General features: G+C 41.0%; 2 protein-coding genes across 2 annotated transcripts; both read left to right on the top strand.

Annotated features, from left to right (window-relative positions):
* Positions 1 to 820: 820 nt before the first annotated feature.
* Positions 821 to 7809, top strand: LOC133960837 (SRSF protein kinase 3-like). Its single transcript, XM_062395683.1, has 15 exons — positions 821 to 942; positions 2025 to 2313; positions 2395 to 2503; positions 2618 to 2705; positions 3006 to 3093; positions 3356 to 3462; positions 4030 to 4195; positions 4341 to 4366; positions 4488 to 4544; positions 5625 to 5991; positions 6108 to 6208; positions 6410 to 6517; positions 6644 to 6713; positions 6796 to 6888; positions 7146 to 7809. The coding sequence occupies exons 2-15, from the start codon at positions 2082 to 2084 to the stop codon at positions 7328 to 7330; spliced, it is 1797 nt and encodes a 598-aa protein (XP_062251667.1). The 5' UTR covers positions 821 to 942; positions 2025 to 2081; the 3' UTR covers positions 7331 to 7809.
* Positions 7810 to 10287: 2478 nt separating this feature from the next.
* comtb (catechol-O-methyltransferase b) lies at positions 10288 to 15900 on the top strand. Its single transcript, XM_062395674.1, has 6 exons — positions 10288 to 10466; positions 11580 to 11751; positions 14511 to 14628; positions 14712 to 14905; positions 14998 to 15129; positions 15209 to 15900. Exons 1-6 carry the CDS (start codon positions 10303 to 10305, stop codon positions 15386 to 15388), a joined length of 960 nt encoding a protein of 319 aa, XP_062251658.1. The 5' UTR covers positions 10288 to 10302; the 3' UTR covers positions 15389 to 15900.
* Positions 15901 to 16976: the final 1076 nt, after the last annotated feature.

The raw sequence follows: 16976 nt of genomic DNA, 5'->3' as shown, positions 1-16976 counted from the left end.
CGTAAGTGAACGTGTGCTTTTTTCCACAGACCATTTTAAATGTGTAAAATAACATTTCTATTACATTTACTGTACTTTAGATACAGTAAGTATGAATACATACAATTTGAACATAATAAAATAAATAAAAGTAAACAATTATTCATATATAGGCTCTTACATAGGCTCATATATTTACACAATCCATCAATGTACGATAATAGATACATATGAAGTTGTTGGGATATGCGTGTGTGGAGGGGCTTAAGTTTTGTTAATTAAAGTAAAGTCCTTACAGCACTCCTTAAATTAAAACTGTTAACTTTATTTATAATTTAAAAGACACTTTAATAAATGTATAATGTAATGTATATACTACAATGCTGCGACAAAATAATTTAATATTAGCTAAGATAAGATAAAATCAGATGGAAATAAAAATAAAATATGGAATATGAAGTTGAAGAGATGATGAAACAAACTGTAACTACGCGCCCTTCTGTGTGTGGTATTTATAATATCACAGCCATAATCCTTTTTAATGTGACTAGTACTCTTACATTAAGGTAAGTGACCAGTAAAGTAGTTAAGTGCTCTTTAAAAAAAAATCTAGCGTATAATCAAACGTTTTCAGGTCGTAGCTTCCTGTTGAAGGGTTTTGCAGCATTTTCTATTAGAAAAGAAAAACACCTAATAAATAAAAATAATACTGCATAGTTTGGAGAATTACCTCCTCACAAGCTCCAGAAGTGAAACATGTTATCAGGAACACAGTTAACTACCAGCAGCAGCAGCCTGCTATTCCTGGAGATGACACACACACGCACGCTAACACACAAACACACACACACAGACACACATGCTTAGGGAGTAGCACGCGACGTGAGGGACTCTTCTCTCCTCGCGCCAGGCTGGTTTTATATTTATTGAGTTTTCATTGAAAGTGGACACATCACAGTGCGGGTGAGTAGCGGTTGCGTGTTTATTAATATGGTTCATAGTTATTTGTGTTACCGAGTTTTAGTTGGAGACTACAGCGACGCGTAGAGCAAAGTTTAACTCCTGAAACACTTCCTGTAGAAACCTTCAAAATAATACTGCTCAGTGTGGCTGAGGACGAATACAGACATTCTACGAAATATATGACATAAAGCAAGACATTTATAGATAAGAAGACTTAAGTTGGAAAGCATGTACAAAGTTTTGCTCACACAAAAGAGCTAAAAGTGTCAAAAACAGTGGACAAACGATGCTTAAACAACTGGAAGAATCAAAGCTAGCCATAATTAGCTTTATTCAGACTTTTCTTTGTCTATAAGGAGCTTATATTATTTGCTTTGTTGTTCCACAAATATTCCCCACGTTTCTGAATGTTATTTAACTAAAAATGTAATTAAAAAGTAGAAAATATATCAACAGGGACAAAACATTAAACAATCAATGCGACAGCTAAACTGCAGCTACAGTGTCAGCTACTCTATTCCCTTATCGAGCTCATCAAACTCATGGACCGTCAAGACTTTTATTTTGAAGTTCCTGCTAATACTTTCTATTTTTCCATGTCATATGACCTAATCACTCACAGACATCAGCTCCTCCTTCCAGTTCCAACCGAAGTGTACAACCAATCAACAGTAAGCCCACCTTAGTGACTGAGCTGGCTGAGAGACTTTAGTTTCCCTTGTCCCTTCACTTTCAAAATAATGTCCAGTCATGTAGACAAAAGGGATGTCTAGCCAGATGTCCTTTGAAATGATGAAACAAGTCATTTATCTGAAATCATGTTTACAACTCTGGTGACCACACTGCAGCAGTGCGGTATCATGAAGAGCTCGGTTGCAGCTGGGTCAGTGTCAGGAGCTATTTACGTTGACATGCCATTCATCCAGGCTAAAAATAAACGTACACATCCACTGGCCCTTTTGAAATGTCATTGCAAACAACCCAACGCATTCAGCACAAACTAGACAAACAGCAGCGGAGTTATTGTGCCAGACCTGACACCCTCTTCCATTTGTAAGTGTCGTAATTCATTTTCGTTGCAGCTTTCTCCCTGAGTCCTGCTGTCACCAGGGCTCAAAGTCATCAGGCTCCTGTTCAACATGTCCTCATCATATGCTGCTGCCATATCATCCCTCATCACAGCCAGCACTTCTAATCCACCCATCAAACCCAGCCCTCGTCCCACCCCACGCACAGCAGGGAGTCCTGAACCTTCCCCCCGGCCCTACAAATCCCTGCACCACCCTCCAGCTGTCCAGATACAGCCTCATTCACCGGAGCCTCTGGTGACGTACGAGGAGCAACAGGAGAATCCTGCAGATTATGGCATAGGTAGGCAGCGCCACAGTGTCCAACACCAACACCCTGCCTGAGGTCTCTCTCCTTTGATGCAGGTGGCACTTTGTGTTGCAGGTGGTTATTACCTGGTTGAGATCGAAGAGATCTTTGTTGACCGCTATCAAGTGGTCAGGAAGTTGGGATGGGGTCACTTCTCTACTGTGTGGCTCTGCTGGGATATGGAGTAAGTACAGATTTTAGCTTTCAATTTGCCCTAAATAATGTTATAACAAAAGGTTTGTTATCATGTTATATTACATAAACATAATAGCTAACTACCATCATTGTTTGCATCCAGGAGAAGGCATTTTGTGGCTCTGAAGGTGGTGAAGAGTGCTCAAATCTACACAGAGACGGCACTGGATGAGATCAAACTTCTGAAATGTGTCAGTGAGACCACATGGATCTTCTTTCTTTTTTTCTTTTGCAGCACACAATTAGTGGAGCTAACGAGAGTGTTATTAATGCAAGAGTGTCTGTAGAAAGAGAACCCTAATGATAGCATGTAGGTTTAGACTATTCATAGTGATTATATATTTATTATGCAAACACTAACACATCCAACATCTGTGTTTTATTATATCTGCCAGATTATGATGTAAAATGCTCACATTCTGATTGTCATATCATTGTTATACATTTTACTTTTCGTTGATATTGAGCCATTTTCAATATGTCATCATTAGGTGAGGGACAGTGACCCCAAAGATCCTAAACGAGAAAGAATCGTGCACCTCATCGATGACTTCAGGATCACTGGAGCCAATGGTGAGCGTATCCTTTACAAAGAAAAGGCTTAAGCCACATAATGTCCCTGTGTCACGATTTAAGAAGCTAGTGGTGCAGGTATGCTTTTCTATCAACTTATTTTTACCCTTTTGTTCACGTTCCTACTAAAACAGAAAATAGAACTTTGTACCAAAGCGATGGGACTGAAAATATGTGGATCAGTGTCAGCGTGTTTCGGTTTTCTCCCAAAACACAAAACTCTGAACCAAGTGTACAATATGAAATAAGGCCCTTAGCTGATCACCAGATGTGTGCATGGTTCTGGAGGTTCTGGGCCACCAGCTGCTGAGGTGGATCGTCAAATCCAACTACACTGGCCTCCCTCTGCCCTGCGTTAAGAGCATCCTCAGACAGGTGCTGTCCAAACCCTGATGCTATCTTAAAAGAGACACATTATGCTCATGTCATGTAATCAGAAAACATCACTCTTCTCATATTTTAAGGCTCCTCTCTGATAAAGTCTGCTCTAGCTGACCCACTCCACTGCTTCCGGTGAATGATGGAAATGACTCCACTCTTACTTTACCCGGCTTCGTTAGAGGCTTGTCTAGCAGCCAGACGTGCATTATGACAATATGAGCCTTCATGACATCATATGACTTCACGATACCCCAGAACTATTGACAGGACAACTGGCAAGGTGGTTCAGGATCTTCAGGAGCTGGGTTTTCTGTGGAGGAGAGGAGCTCCCTTTACCATGAGCTTTAGGCTTTTTAACTTTGCAGACATCTTACATGCAAAAGCCTATTTCACTCACTAGAGGAAAGGGAAAAGCAGGAAGAGCATAATCTGTCTCCTTTAAATCATTCTCCCTATCTTTCACCACTGATTGGAATATTTTATGAACAGACCAACTTCTATTTTTACTCCTCCTTCATATGACGTACGATGACAGTGACACCATTTCATCCTTTATCCCAGGTTCTGCAGGGTTTAGATTATTTGCACACTAAATGCAAGATTATCCACACAGACATCAAGCCAGAAAACATCCTCCTGAGGGTGGACGAGGTTTATATTCAGAAACTGGCTTCCAACACCAAGCTATGGCAGCTGCCAGTGTCCTCTGGTATCTCTAGCTCCCCAGGTTAGTGATACTGTGTTACGCTAAACAGGGCCCTTTTTTATTGGTTAAATAATATGTATGTTTAATCTGACACATATTCACATTCTTCATGTATTTTTATATTCTGTGCTTCTTTTCCTCTGTGGTGATTTTTATTTTCTGCCAGTTAACAGAGGCCTCAGGGAAAAGAAGGTGTGTAGCCTGAAAATATGATTTTTTCTCTATCATTTAATAATTTTTATGTATGATGTGGTATGTTTTTATTTTTTACAATCACTTTATAATTTGTGGCTTCCTGCTGTGACTTTTGAAGAGTTTGTCCAACTTTTTGGGGAAGCTGACGGGAGTTTTCCACACTCTTGGGGAGTGGGTAAGATAGATGTTGTGTTGGGTTTTGCACTTGAGCTTCTTAACTGCATCTCGCCAGCCACTACAGCCTGGAACACACAAGACGACATATCAGACTGTTAAAAAGGCAGGGAACCAGACATTTATCTGTACAATTACCTTTGGGGCACATAGTAGGAATCAAACACAGTCATTCAGCTGTTATGTTGTTTTCTACCAGAACACATTGACACTGAAGAGAGAGAGAACATCCCTGAGCAATAGTGCACACTTTGCCACAGCACGCTGGTACTGTGTTTACAGAAAAGCGGCTACTCTGGCTCCTTTCTGCATTGGAGTCAAAATAAATAAAGAGCAGAAACAAGCAATACTTCATATTCTTACTGTACAGCTAATGTATTCAGTATCAGTATCTATCAAAATTAGATACAGTCCAGAGAAAGAGGTACTGAAATAGTCTGATCATAAACGGTGCGTGTCTCCATGTTGTCTCATGCTTGTGTTGAATATGCATCTGAAAACTCATGCTTGCTCTTGTGACATTGTTGTGTCATCAACTGGCTCCTGTAAGAGGGGGGGGGGGGGGGGGTGGACAGGACAGACCCTCATATATACAACCTCCACTGCAGTTTCAATATAGCCACTTGTTTGCACTTGACTGCTGTGCAACGATTAGAAAAGTTTAAATTCCAGGTAAGGCTTTGTGGCTTATTGTAACTACAGAGTTAGAAAAATATGAAAAAGGAGAGAATTCATGGTACTAGCATACGATTTTAGGATTCATTCTGTAGCTCTATAGAAGATAGGTTGTATTCGTAAAAATTAAAGCACAAAGACAGAAGAATCAATGGAGGATAAACACCAATGCAGATAGTCCCGAGGGTTGTGTGTGTGTGTGTTTGTGTGTGTGTAATTATGAAAAAAAATGTTTAACTGTAGTGAGTGCATTGCTGTCTGCTAGAGTGTCTATTTTTCATACTACCACAGGGGGGTGCCAAACTCAGATTTTAGAGCAGCATGAACAGGCATGAAGTTGTTGGGAGGATTCATTCATTAGTTCATTGTTTTTTAATTCAATGCTTATTCATTATTGTACCTGCAGTCTAACAAGGTCTCCAGGAGCCCGATCAACCGGCTGACGAGGAAAGACAGGAGTCGACGAGGACAGGAGAACATATCTGACCTCAAACAGAAAGACAAACTTCATGTGACATTTACCGATATCACGCCTCCCTCCAGCACCTACAGCTCCACCTGTCAGTCTCAGCTGTCAGGTCCTAACCTCAGATTAAGGAGGCAGACCCTGCTGCTGGAGGAGGGACTGGACTTGGCTCCATTCAGCAACAGAGACTCCATCTGCTCGTGGTCAGACCTCAAAACAGATGCTCCTGTCTCTGGCTCCAGGTCAGCATTATTACATCAGACTGCTGACAAAGAGCCACCTCCACCTTCATCATCCTCCCCCTGTGGTTCGTCTCACAACATTTGTGTTGTTGGTTTGTCCCACTAAACTGAATTGCATGAATATGATGTAGGATGTTATCTACGGATCCGGTTAGGCAATCATTTCTTTAATGTGTTACAGGTTTCAGTGACTCTGATACTTTACCTTTGGATCTACTGAAGCCACAGAATGCTGATAAAATCCTCATTAAGATTGCTGACCTGGGCAATGCCTGCTGGGTGGTGAGTTATTCATTTGACAAGGATAATACAGTTGAAAAACTATTCAATTAGAATGGCACTCACTAGAGTGCATTCCTTTACCAAGGCCCAACAACTCCCTTTGAGACCCCATTTAAATTCAGTAGATATTGATTTTTATTTGGATTAGCTTTAAATTACCCACACACACTCATAGATATTAATTCCTCTTTGTTTTGGCAGCACAAACACTTCACTGAGGACATCCAGACGTGTCAGTACCGCTCTGTGGAGGTCTTGATCGGCGCTGACTACGACACACCAGCCGACATCTGGAGCACTGCCTGCATGGTGAGACAAGTACCTGCATAGATTTGTTAAACATTCTTCTATTATTTCTAAGGTTTTTATGTTTATCATTAAATTTAACTTTGCCATTTGTTGATTTGTCATGACCATCCTTTGTGTCTATTTTAGGCTTTTGAGCTGGTGACTGGGGACTATTTGTTTGACCCCCAATCAGGAGCAACATTCTCCCGAGAGGAAGGTTTGTTTGAGTCACTAAATCCCTTTTTTTCCTTGATAAACTAAATATATGTACAATTCAGAATGTGCAAGTGTCCCCTCAGATCACATTGCCCATATCATTGAGCTGCTGGGACCCCTGCCATCCAAGTTTGCCCTCTCAGGGAGAAATTCTAAACAATACTTCAATCGTAAAGGTAAAGTAAGTTAGTAACTATGTGTTAAAAACAACGTTACTTGTTATATACTGACAAATCACCCTAAATTAATATTTGAACTCTCCCTAAACTCATAATAAAGTTCTCATTCTTCATATTTTACAAGATTAAAATTATCACCTCATAGTTTTGTTATCATAGTGGATCCCTCACACTTGTACACATTGTAGAGAATGTTTGTGATAAATAACTTTCAAATTTATTTAAAAAAAACAACTTCTCTCTACCTTGTCCAGGACAACTTCGACACATCTCAAAGCTCAAGTCATGGAGCTTGTTTGAAATCCTACAAGATAAGTACGAGTGGCCTCAGGAGGAAGCCGTCAACTTCAGCTCTTTCCTCTTGACCATGTTAGAGATGCTGCCAGAGAAAAGAGCCACCGCTGCCCAGTGTCTGAAACACCCCTGGATCCTCTCCTAGACACAGCGGCCCTGTATTGCACAGAGCCCAGTGGACTAGCTCTCTGTTCAGCAGCAGACTCATATATTGGATGTGACAGCTGTGGGAATAGTCTGGTGCTGGCATCATGCACACAGCTTTCATAAATATTTAGGAAGCTTCACTAACAGCCAGTTTAGTTGCTTGGGCTTTTAAACCTTGTTCGTGCCTGGCATTAACATGCAACGTGGGTGATCCGAACATAATTGGACAATTCAAACGTTCAATTTTAATGTGTTTCCACTAAAGACTGCGTACAAAGATGGATTACACGTCTCCATATGAAGCCAAAATATCCCAGATACAAACAATGCCATCTTGGGCTGATGATGTCATTTGGAGCTAGAGTGTGTGCAGTAGCGATAGGGGAAGGGTCAACGCTTACTGTAGTGTAAACATTAACACTTAAATATATGTCCTCTTTGTGTTATTCAATAAACAATAAATATAATGTACTTTGAGCCGCTGACTTGTGATTTGATGTCCCAAGATACATGTTGAGTCCGGGTACAAACTGTGCCTTTGTATTTAAATGTCTTTCGAACATGATGACAAAGCGCTTGAGTTTCAATAAACTGACATTGGATTCCTTTTATCCTCTAGTTCAGTCAGACAATGCACGTTCAAACGTTTATTTGAGCATTAGAACAGATTTAGTGATTGGCTTCCAGGCTCCAAATTAATCACTCCCCCATATGATTACACAGGAATGATGGGAGTGATGAGCAAATACTTGTAACCCCCCGTCGGAGCCTGCAGGTGGATGCTGTGGTGGTGGAGGGGCCGAAGCAACTGGTAGCAATATTGCAGCAGCAGTGCGAGTAAAGGGGATGATGGGAAATTTCTCTCTGCTTAAATAGACCACATGATATGGTGGGTGTGTATTATAGATGGTAGTGGAGAGTGACGTATGTCACATGATGTACGTCACATGATTGGCGCAGAGCTATGCAGAGCAGCTCGAGTTGGCTGCCTGAACTAGCTCACTGGCGCCGCTCCATTCATTATAAACAGGTTGGGTGCTCACCTTTTTGCACACCTTACTGTTTTGTAGATTCAATTGTGAATTAACAAGAGGGACATATTGCCCATCAATCATTCTCAGTAACCTATAATGACAGTGAAACATGCTTATCATATTTTATTTAATCTATTAGAAATCAAGACCTCAAATCTCTCATTCATCACAGTATTCAGACCATTTATCAGAACATCATATAAGACACAGGTAACAGTTACAGCTTTGAGTCTTCCTGGTTTGGTTTGGTTTGCACGACTGGATTTGGGCACTGTATCTATTCTTTTATTCTAAAATATCACTTCCTAAGATCTTACATCTGTAAACTGCCATCACCAGGTGTCTTCAAATAGGATCTTGTTACGATGTACAATTAATGAGTCTAAATAAAGCCCCCCCCCCCCTGTGATATTTATGGCCTCTGAATATTCTGAAAGCTTGAAGTTCACTGACGATTTTAGATGGGTCTGGCCCTGGAAGTTCATTTATCATTGGATCAAAAGTTGATCTATTGTATTTATAGTTTTTTAATTTTTTATTTAGTCTAAGGAAAATGTTGATATCCGTAACAGCCACCTCTTTGCCCTCTGTCATTGTGCCATTTACTGTGCTGCATAACCCCACTGCCAGTGTGGTGGAAATTTCTGAAGAATAAAGACAGAATCACCTCTTGTCCTGAATTCAACATTTGCAGATGAACCCAAAACCCAATCTATTGTTTTATACCTGCAGGCTGATTCACATAACATCAATTAGTATGTTCCTGCAGCTTCCTTGATTTCAATTTACTCACACATATTCCAACATTGAAACCAAAAAACAACAACGTACACCAGGTGTAACTACAAACAGAGACTATGATAGCAAATGGAAAAACAGCCTAAACCGAGACCCATTCCGCCTTCATGGAATTGAGCAATAATTGGCTCCTCCACAGTGAGTAATACATGATCTTTTATTACAGCTCAAATACAGCATCTTCAATCATGAAACCCCTTTTTATATTATCAAATAACTAAGTTAAAGGACAAATCAGTAAAGTAAAAGGACAGCTATACATAATTTTAAGATCTACCTAAAATGACAGAAACCATCGCTGAGAAAAATGAATTAGTGTACTATGACCTTGTAGTTTGGCTCATGTCCCATCCACTAACATGGTGGACTTGAATGTATGACCTTCTCTGCAGCCTGCCACCAAAGGGCGAGTGAGATACTTTGGCTTCACTCATGGGGAGCCTTCATATCGTCCCTCTTTATTTACACACAGAACTCAAAAAACTTCAAGAGAGAATGAAAGAATCACAATAGAAATAAACTGTTTATTTGTTGTTTTATTAAACGAAAATGTAATCACGATGAAAACAAGATTAATAGGATCTGGAATTATTCACTAAAATAACCAGTTAAACATCTAAACATAACAAAAATGAATTGTTTATAATAAATGGCAAGAAAGAAACAAATCCTTGAGTGTGTGTGTGTGTGTGTGTGTGTGTGTTTGTACATCTATCTTTGTGAGGATCAGCTTGAGCATTAACCAATGGAGTGAGGACACTTTGGTCGGTCCTCACTTTGTGATCCCCCTTTAATGGGCTGATTGGGGGTTAAGACTTGGCTTTAGGGTTAGGGGTAGGGTCAGGGTTAGAATTTGATTTAGGTTAGGTTAAAGGTTTGGGTTAGGGTTAGGGTTAGAGTTAGGCATTTAATTTGGATGGTTGGGTTAGAGTAAGGGGCTAAGGAATGCATTATGTCAATGAATGTCCTCACTACGATAGCTGGACAAACCTATGCCTGCTTGTGTGTGTGTGTGTGTGTGTGTGTGTGTGTGTGTGTGTGTGTGTGTGTGTGTGTGTGTGTGTGTGTGGATGTGTGTGGGTGTCTGTGTGTGTTCGCGCCCTGACCATTGCGATCTGGTCTGTTGTGCATTCCTTGCATGCTCACATTCAGCAGAGAGCAGAGTCTGGGGGCTGAAAGGAAGAGGAGGGAGGAGTTAGTCTCTGTGAAGGCGAGCATATGTCCAGCAGTTGGTGAAACAGATTTTCTTCTCTCAGCTCGAGGGGGTGAGAAGAAAGGAGGGAGTGGCACCCGCTCTCACATGTAAGTCTTATTTTACTGTCAGATATTCATAAGAGACACTGCATGAATACAGGAGGCTTTGTTTTATACGTTCATTTTATGGCTAATAAGTGTTTGCATGTTTCTCAAGAGGGAGCAGGGCTCAGACTGGGTTTAATTCCTGCTTTGGTCTGAAGAAAAGCTTATAGGACAGTTTTATAATCAGCTTTTCTCCTCATATATGCCAGTTTCACAACAAATGATCCATTGTAGCTTCAATTATAAGCACCTCTTTAATATGCGAACCTTTTTATTCTTGTTCTCCATCCTGTTCCTTAATTTGAGAACTTTTTATGGTGTGATTTACATATGATTTGAATTCAGTCGGGTAGTATGCACAACATATGACTTGGTATTGTGCAATTGTGTGTCTGCACGATGATAACAAATATACATGTGTGTGTTTATCAAGCTGCATTTCAGTGTCTGAATCTTGTTGTTTATTAGGAGAAAGACAAATTAAAGGTTAAAGTCTGTGCGCTCGTTCTGCCTGTTGTGACACAGCTCTTAACCCGTGGCCAGTTGCCATGCAACTCAAACTCCAGATCAAAAGGAATTACCTCAACCACCAATGGCCTCTCACAGTTGTATTATTATTGCAAGGTAGAGCTGTTGCCAGCCTTGCTTTTCACTGCTTTCCCACACACACAGCCATATCTCTTCTCTCCTTCATTTGCTCTGTTCTTCCCATTTCATCTGACATTTCTAAACAGACCAAATGCTTCTGAGAGAAGGGAAATCCACACACAGATCACTGGGTTGTGATCGTGTGTGTTTACCAGCGCTTATTGCAGCTGATATGAAATGATATCCTACAGTGATATCATCTGACTGGGAAGTGTGTGTGTGTGAAGCTTGGAGCAGCAGCAGATAATGAAAACAGAAGCAGCGACAGTATTGCACACTGCACAGTAAACACCCATCTCATTAGGCTGACACAAAGGGAGCACGAGGGGAGATAAGAGGGAGCTTTCATTTATCTCATGCAGATGTCTTCCTATTGCACTTTGTCTGTGCTTCATTCATCAAGGCCTCTCATCACAATGAATGCAGCATCCTGTCACCAGCTTGAAATTATGTTTATGTACTCTGCAGGATGTGGCTGATTCTTATTTACAGTTGCACCGGCGGAGCAGCGCTTCTGTATGCTCTGTACAGATGGGTGATCCCTGCCGCTGTTCAGTATCATGGAGGGTTGGCGCTGCTTTGGCATGATGTCATCGTGGAGCGCATGCTGGACACACTGACCCAGTCCACTCGTCCTCAGGTGGGTCCTCACTACACTCAGCTCACCTAAGATGAGAGCAGACCGAGCACACTGCAGCATACTGACAGATTTACACCTGTTAGGAAAAGGGCGCCAGCTCCTACACTAGCAAATTTAATCAAATTGATCAGTCTCAGACAAGAAAGGCAAACATTCTGATTCAATTGAGCTCAGCTCTCTTGTTCAAAAGGAACACATGCACTAATCAGGTCCAAATAGATAAACATATCATTAATTTCCTACCAGGTGGATAATTGTAATGACTGATAAATAATCAGAGATGCAGAGTGGAATAAATGATTGAACTAATGTAGCAGTGATAAAATAAAAAAATACTGTAAGATGAGTAATTGTGGCAGATACAATACAATGGTGCGTTAATGTGATCATTTTGTATTTTATTTTAAGGTCTCATTATTCAACACACAAAAAAATGTATAGCAGACAACTTCCATCTGTTGCCCCTAAACTTCAATTTGTAAAAGGCATCCTGAAATAAAATAAAATGACCTATTGTTTATAATTACTAATATGTATGGGTATTTCATGTGCATTAAATTTACACCATCAAAACTAACCCTAACCCTAATCCAGATTAAAAACAACAGAAGTAAACACTACACCTGATAAAATCAAGCTATAATGCATGATTGAAAATCATTATATAAATCAAACAATACAGAACAACGCTCAGACACACAAAAAGTCACAAATACCCAAGTTAAGTAAATAACATAAGATAAAGTGGAATATTTATTCATAATCACAAGTTTGGTTTGAATTAGGCCTTGTCTTATTTGTATAGTATTTACAGGTTAGATAATTAATACTGTTTCAAAAGTTATCAGGCAAACTATTCCAATAGCTGGTGGTCAGACTGAGAAAAGCCTCTTGGCCCAAACTTGCTCCGTCTGTGCTGTACTAGACAGACCCTTGCATTATAGACTGACCAGTGAGGGAGATGCAAGGCCATGTAAAACCTTGAAGGTGAGGCAGCCAACAGCAAAATATACTAAACTAATGAAATTAAATATTAAAATATAAAGTTTTTTGTATTATTGGGATAACATATATTAACATAGGATTCTATAACAATCCCGTCATTTAGAGCAGAATTAGAGTAAATGGATGAAACCCACTTGAATCAGTGTCAGTGTGCTGTGGAGACATCCCTGACTGGAATGCAAAGCTGTAGTTGGTTGGTGACCTTTATGTCAACTACAAGTGGAATTTACCAGAAGCTTTGTCGGATGCCTGGCGACATGGGTTCTACAAGCTGTCACAGCTTTTTCAGGACATTAGTTTTACTAATTTCCCTATAAACAAAAGATTAAAATATTAAGATTTGTATGTTAATACATGTATATATTGGCTCCAGCCCACCTAGATCCATAACTGGAAAAGATAATGGATGGGTGCAGATAGATGTATATGATACTGTCGATCTTAAATATATATTTCATCTGTCATGATCCTACAATCAGTTATTAAACATCTGTAGGGTTGTTATCAATGTCACTTGGTTCACTTGTGTTTGTGACTCAGCAGCAGACAGAAGCAGTTGACCTACAGCTGCAAAGATAATGGACACTCCTTTTAGAACAACAGAAAGTGTATTTGTATGAGGGATTTACAGGGAGGACAGAAACCATCCGTCCTCAAAACTAGTTCAACAAAACTGCTCTTTAATCCCATTCCAGGAGAATTCACATCCACACTAAACCCTAAAGACAGTTGTTACAACAATCAGGAGCCTACAGTTGTTGGGGAGTTCCAACAAATGTTGGGTCATATCAATCTATTGGTTGGTTCTTTTATGCTTCTGACTCCCCAACAACCAGTGAGAACAAACCAAGTATGTTGTTGAATGAGTCCTTAAGTATCCGAGCCAAACTGCCCCCAATTCAACTAAATGCAAGTAGAGAGGTTACTGCACACCAGGTCAGAGCTCTCATATAAGATGGTATTCATTGGCGACATTTGGAAATGAACTAGTGTTCTTTAAACATTTTTCAATCTTTGCAAAAAGAAAAGTATTAGCCGGAAAAAGGCCAGTCTAGCTTTATTTGGTCAGCAGAGTTTGGATGAAAGAAGGGGAGGGAGCACCAGGCAGCGCACCAGGAGGTGGAGCACCAAACTGAAGCTCCTGGTTCAACACCAACCAGGTCACATTTCAAATCAAATTCCCCCCCACAGCGACAAACCCACTGAGAAACCAACTCTAATTATTGGTGACTCAATTCTGAGAAATGTGCGACCATAGTTAAATATATTCCTGGGGCCAGGAAGTCAATGCAATATAAAAAATAATAATATTTCAAACCATTAAGTAAGGATAAACATACATATGGTAAAATTGTTAGCAATAACAAGACTTGATGATGTCCGCCTGAGGTCACAAAACACACCCCAACCCCAAATTAACTTTTCTCTTTATTTCCGTCACCAAAGTGCTTCCTTGTTTTCAGAACTCTTTGTTTTTTTCTACAATAACTTCAAGTCTAAACTAATTAGTGCCTTGAGATGATTAATGTTTGATTTGGGGCTATACAAATTTAATTTGATTGAAAATTGTGTCTCATTTAATACTGTTTTAAAAATCTGTCTTGAAAATAGTTTAAAGAGCAAGAGCACAGGTACCAACTAATGGGACCTATCGCTTAAAAGTTGGGTCAAACATGGTAACCCAAAGCTTTTGAAGCATTAATGAATGAATTATTAACTATGAGGGATCAGTGACTGTTTTTCCATCTCGTCAGCGGCTCCTGGGCGCAGTTCAGAAGAACGCCACTAGAGGGGACCCTCGCAGCGTGGTCAGAGCCATAGATCACTTCTGCAGGCACAAGGAGTGGGCCATGAATGTGGGGGATGAGAAAGGTGCTGTTTTTTTCTGTTTGCTCTCATGAGTGAAGTCAGAACCTCACATGACCGAGCCGTATGTTCCTGTTTTGGTGCCGCAGGCTGCATTCTCGACTCGGTGGTGACTGAGGTGAACCCACACACTGTGTTGGAGCTGGGAACCTACTGTGGCTACTCCACGGTGCGGATTGCCAGCCTGCTGCCCCCTCACGCCAAGCTCATCACTCTCGAGTTTAACCCAGACTATGCTGCAGTTGCTCGTCAAGTCATTGCCTGGGCAGGACTAGAGGAGAAGGTTGAGTCTGATGTTTCTATGTAAACAGAAATATGAATGATTTACTGTGTGCGCAGGTCAGAATAAGAAGATGGTGCATTTCTATCTTCCAGGTGCAGTTAGTCGAAGGCGCCTCTAGCGACTGGATCCCCAAGCTGAAGGAGCAGTTTGGGATTAAAACATTTGACCTGGTTTTCCTGGATCACTGGAAGGATCGCTACCTTCCTGACACAAAGCTGATCGAGGTGAGTTTCTTTGGGCTCATGTTGTCCTAATTGACCTCTGATTGTTCTGCCATGATGCTCACTTTGCTTCTGCTCTCAGGAGTGCGGCCTCCTCCGGAAAGGCAGCGTCCTGCTGGCGGACAACGTCATCTGTCCCGGAACGCCTGACTACCTGGAGTACGTCCGGAGCAGCCCGCAATACAAAAGCCAATACTTCAAATCTCACCTGGAGTACACCAAAGTGGAGGACGGCTTGGAGAAGTCTGTTTTCTTAGGGTAGTTCTTGAAAACCAGACTCACATTTAACACAGGCACCAGTAAATGTCAGACCCTCTGATGTCTGGCGTTCACTGAGCAGACTCAAAACTCACAATGTGTAATTTTCTGCTGCTATTGCAGTCAAACAATAATATAAGGACATTTTGGAGTAGCGTGGGGTCATGTTAGTTGTTTTCTTCTCCACCACTGCAGACAGGGACTCCCTGAGTGTTAATCTTTCAGTAGGATTTTAGGAGGAGCTAGATTGTCTGCAGAGATCTACTCTCCAAAACAGGAAGGGTATGAGGCCATTTACAGGTGTCCACACTGGACTGTTACTGGGATTACAATGAAAGATTTCTCAAGATTTGAAAAGTGTTGGAGACATGTTGAGAAGAACACAACTGAGCACATATGTAGCATAGGTACAGTCGTTTTTACACGTTTACCTTTAAAACCAGAAATAACATCTTGTTTTACAATATGTGATGATGTTAACTTAAAATTAAAGGTAACTCAGAGGGAAATCAAAAATATTTGTGTTGTGTGCTTTATTTTTCATAATATAACCTAATAGAAGATGACACTCACTCTGAGATGTGTTTATGTGTTGGTCCTGTAGGTGGCACTAGCGATGCTGCTGTAGCTCCTAATTGACAGATAATGAGCCGCAAACTGTGTTTGTAGAGGGGGGGGGGGGGGGCATCAACAAAAATCAATAATAAATCTAATTCAGCTGCATTCTGTGGTGCACATACCTATTTTCGGCTACACCAGTGAGCCAGGTGTGTTGAAGAGAGATATTGTGTGTTTCATGTTTGTGTGTGTGTGATCGTGCTTGTGTGTGACATTTTAGTGTGTGTGTGTGTGTGTGTGTATGTGTGAGAGAGAGAGAGAGTATGAATCAAATCGCTGCTCATCTAATCTCTCAAAGTGACAGAGTTCCATCATATCAGAGGGGGAGGGAGGGGTTCTGCATTTGGTTCAGCCGTATGGAAAAAAAAATATATAATATGGGCCAGTCCACCTAGTGCTTTCTTCACAGACGCCTGCATGATAATCCCAATCTGTGGCCATTAGTGCACTGAGAGAGCAAGGGAGGAGAAGGTTCAACAGAGAGAGCGAGAGAGAGAGAGAGAGAGAGAGAGAGAGAGAGAGAGAGAGAGAGAAAGAGAGAGAGAAAGGGAGAGAGAGAAAGAGAGAGAGTGAGGGGGGGAGTGCCTAGACAGAGATGCACACAGAGAGAGAGGGAGAGAGAGGGAGAGAGAGGGAGAGGGAGAGAGCTTTTAAGGGATTTGGCTGTGATTTGTAGAATCTCACTGCTATAATGTTGCTCTTTTTCTGCACTTTCCCCCGACTCTATCACGATACTTTACCCTAAAGCCTCAAAAGTCAGTCATTCACAACTCCTTCTCCTGGGGTTTTTTCACTATTGTTTTGCTGTTGTGGTGCTTTTGGAGAGTGCACAGTGGCTGTCTGAGATGATAGAGGATTTACTTTTTGGTGAGGAGAGAGGAGCCTTGCCTCTACATATATAATCACATTTTTGGAACCATGAATAGAGGCCTGTGTGGAGGAGCTCGTGTGATGGATCAAATCCAGACTGGTCG

Source organism: Platichthys flesus, chromosome 2 (genome assembly GCF_949316205.1).
Source record: "Platichthys flesus chromosome 2, fPlaFle2.1, whole genome shotgun sequence".
Lineage (NCBI taxonomy): Eukaryota > Metazoa > Chordata > Actinopteri > Pleuronectiformes > Pleuronectidae > Platichthys > Platichthys flesus.
Note: the sequence above shows the minus strand (reverse complement) of the source record. Positions and strands in the feature narration are given on the sequence as shown.